Source organism: Condylura cristata, unplaced genomic scaffold, assembly GCF_000260355.1.
Source record: "Condylura cristata isolate star-nosed mole 26May11 unplaced genomic scaffold, ConCri1.0 scaffold00015, whole genome shotgun sequence".
Classification (NCBI taxonomy): Eukaryota; Metazoa; Chordata; class Mammalia; order Eulipotyphla; family Talpidae; genus Condylura; species Condylura cristata.
The window spans coordinates 1867647-1868887 of record NW_004567116.1 but is presented as its reverse complement, the minus strand read 5'-3'; the positions used below and the strand labels follow the sequence as shown (position 1 = coordinate 1868887).

The 1241-nt window shown below is 43.1% G+C and overlaps 1 protein-coding gene across 1 annotated transcript in view; it reads right to left on the bottom strand.

Annotated features, from left to right (window-relative positions):
• Positions 1–286, bottom strand: part of RELA (v-rel avian reticuloendotheliosis viral oncogene homolog A) — an 8504-nt gene extending 8218 nt beyond the window's left edge. The window contains exon 1 of the mRNA XM_012725137.1: positions 213–286. Within this exon, the coding sequence (XP_012580591.1) occupies positions 213–286 (74 nt within the window). The remainder of the gene's footprint in view (positions 1–212) is intronic.
• Between the last annotated feature and the right edge of the window lie 955 nt (positions 287–1241).

The following is a 1241-nucleotide window of genomic DNA, read 5'->3' as shown; positions in this document are numbered from 1 at the left end:
GCCTTGGCCAGATGAAGACAGCCTTTCTCAGTGTCTCAATTCGTTCTAAATTAAGGAGTCATGTGGGAATTGGAAAAGATTGGAAATTCTGACTTGCTTTCCCAGGCTCTGAAAAAAACAGGAAGAGAAAAGTGAAAACAGTTACCACCCCTCCCACTCACTTCAGTTTCTCGCCTCGCTGGCCCCAGAGCAATTAGAAAAAGTCCGTTTACCTTCTGCGGGGGCGGCGAGGGGGCTGATCAGCCCAACCGAACAGATGGATTATAATTTTGTTTAACACGACCATCGCTGGTGCTTGCTGAATCTTTATTAAAAATTCGTATACATTTATAGCTCTTTCACGAGCACAAAGAACGGCAGTGTGCCACCGCACTTCCAAGGACGGCGTTACGCAGCTCATGGCGGGCGCCTCACCCTCCCACCCCGGTGTCGGGCACCGCCACTCCAGAACTCTGTATGTTATTCCCATGACTTTTCTGTTTTGTTTAGCTTTTTTAAGGAAAAAAGGGTCACACATTCATGCCTACACGTTTTATTGCTTTTGAGGAAATCTTTAGCTGAATATTACTTTTGTTATTTGCTTCCTGTGTATTTGTTTCGTGCTTTTTTCACTTAACAAATCACTGCGATTCATCCGTTTCATAGTTCACTAACTTTTCACTGCTCTGTATAAATATACCACATCCCACTGTGTAAATATGCCAGTTTATTCACCCTGTGCACGGTCATTGGAGCTTCCAGCTTTTTTTGCTGTTATAAACCTTTTGTGAATAATATTCCTGGGGCTGTCTCCTGCTGTACATGGATCCAGTTTTCTTGGGTTTGTACCTAAAAGTGATTTATGAGGGCATAGAAATTGTCAGTTTTCAAAATAATATTTTCTCACATCCTCCAAAATTGACCAGTATTTTAAAAGGTAACTTAATGAACACCTGTTTTAAACATAATTGATGTGTTTTAATCTACTATAATCATCACATTTTAAAAGATTTATTTATGCATACAAGAACTGGGGTACAGACCAGAGGTGCAGGGGGTGAGAGGATTCACCAGAGACAGAGTGGGGAGCAGAACAGAGAGAGCAATGGAAATACACTACTGAGGGGAGCAGCGGGCGGGTCACCTCCCTAAATCTATTCTAGGTGGGGATCAAACTTGTGCTGCAGTAGCTGCAGGTGGCTTCATAGCTGGGCTTTAACCTGCTGCACCACCAGGAAGGGCCCACAATCATCATTCTTAAA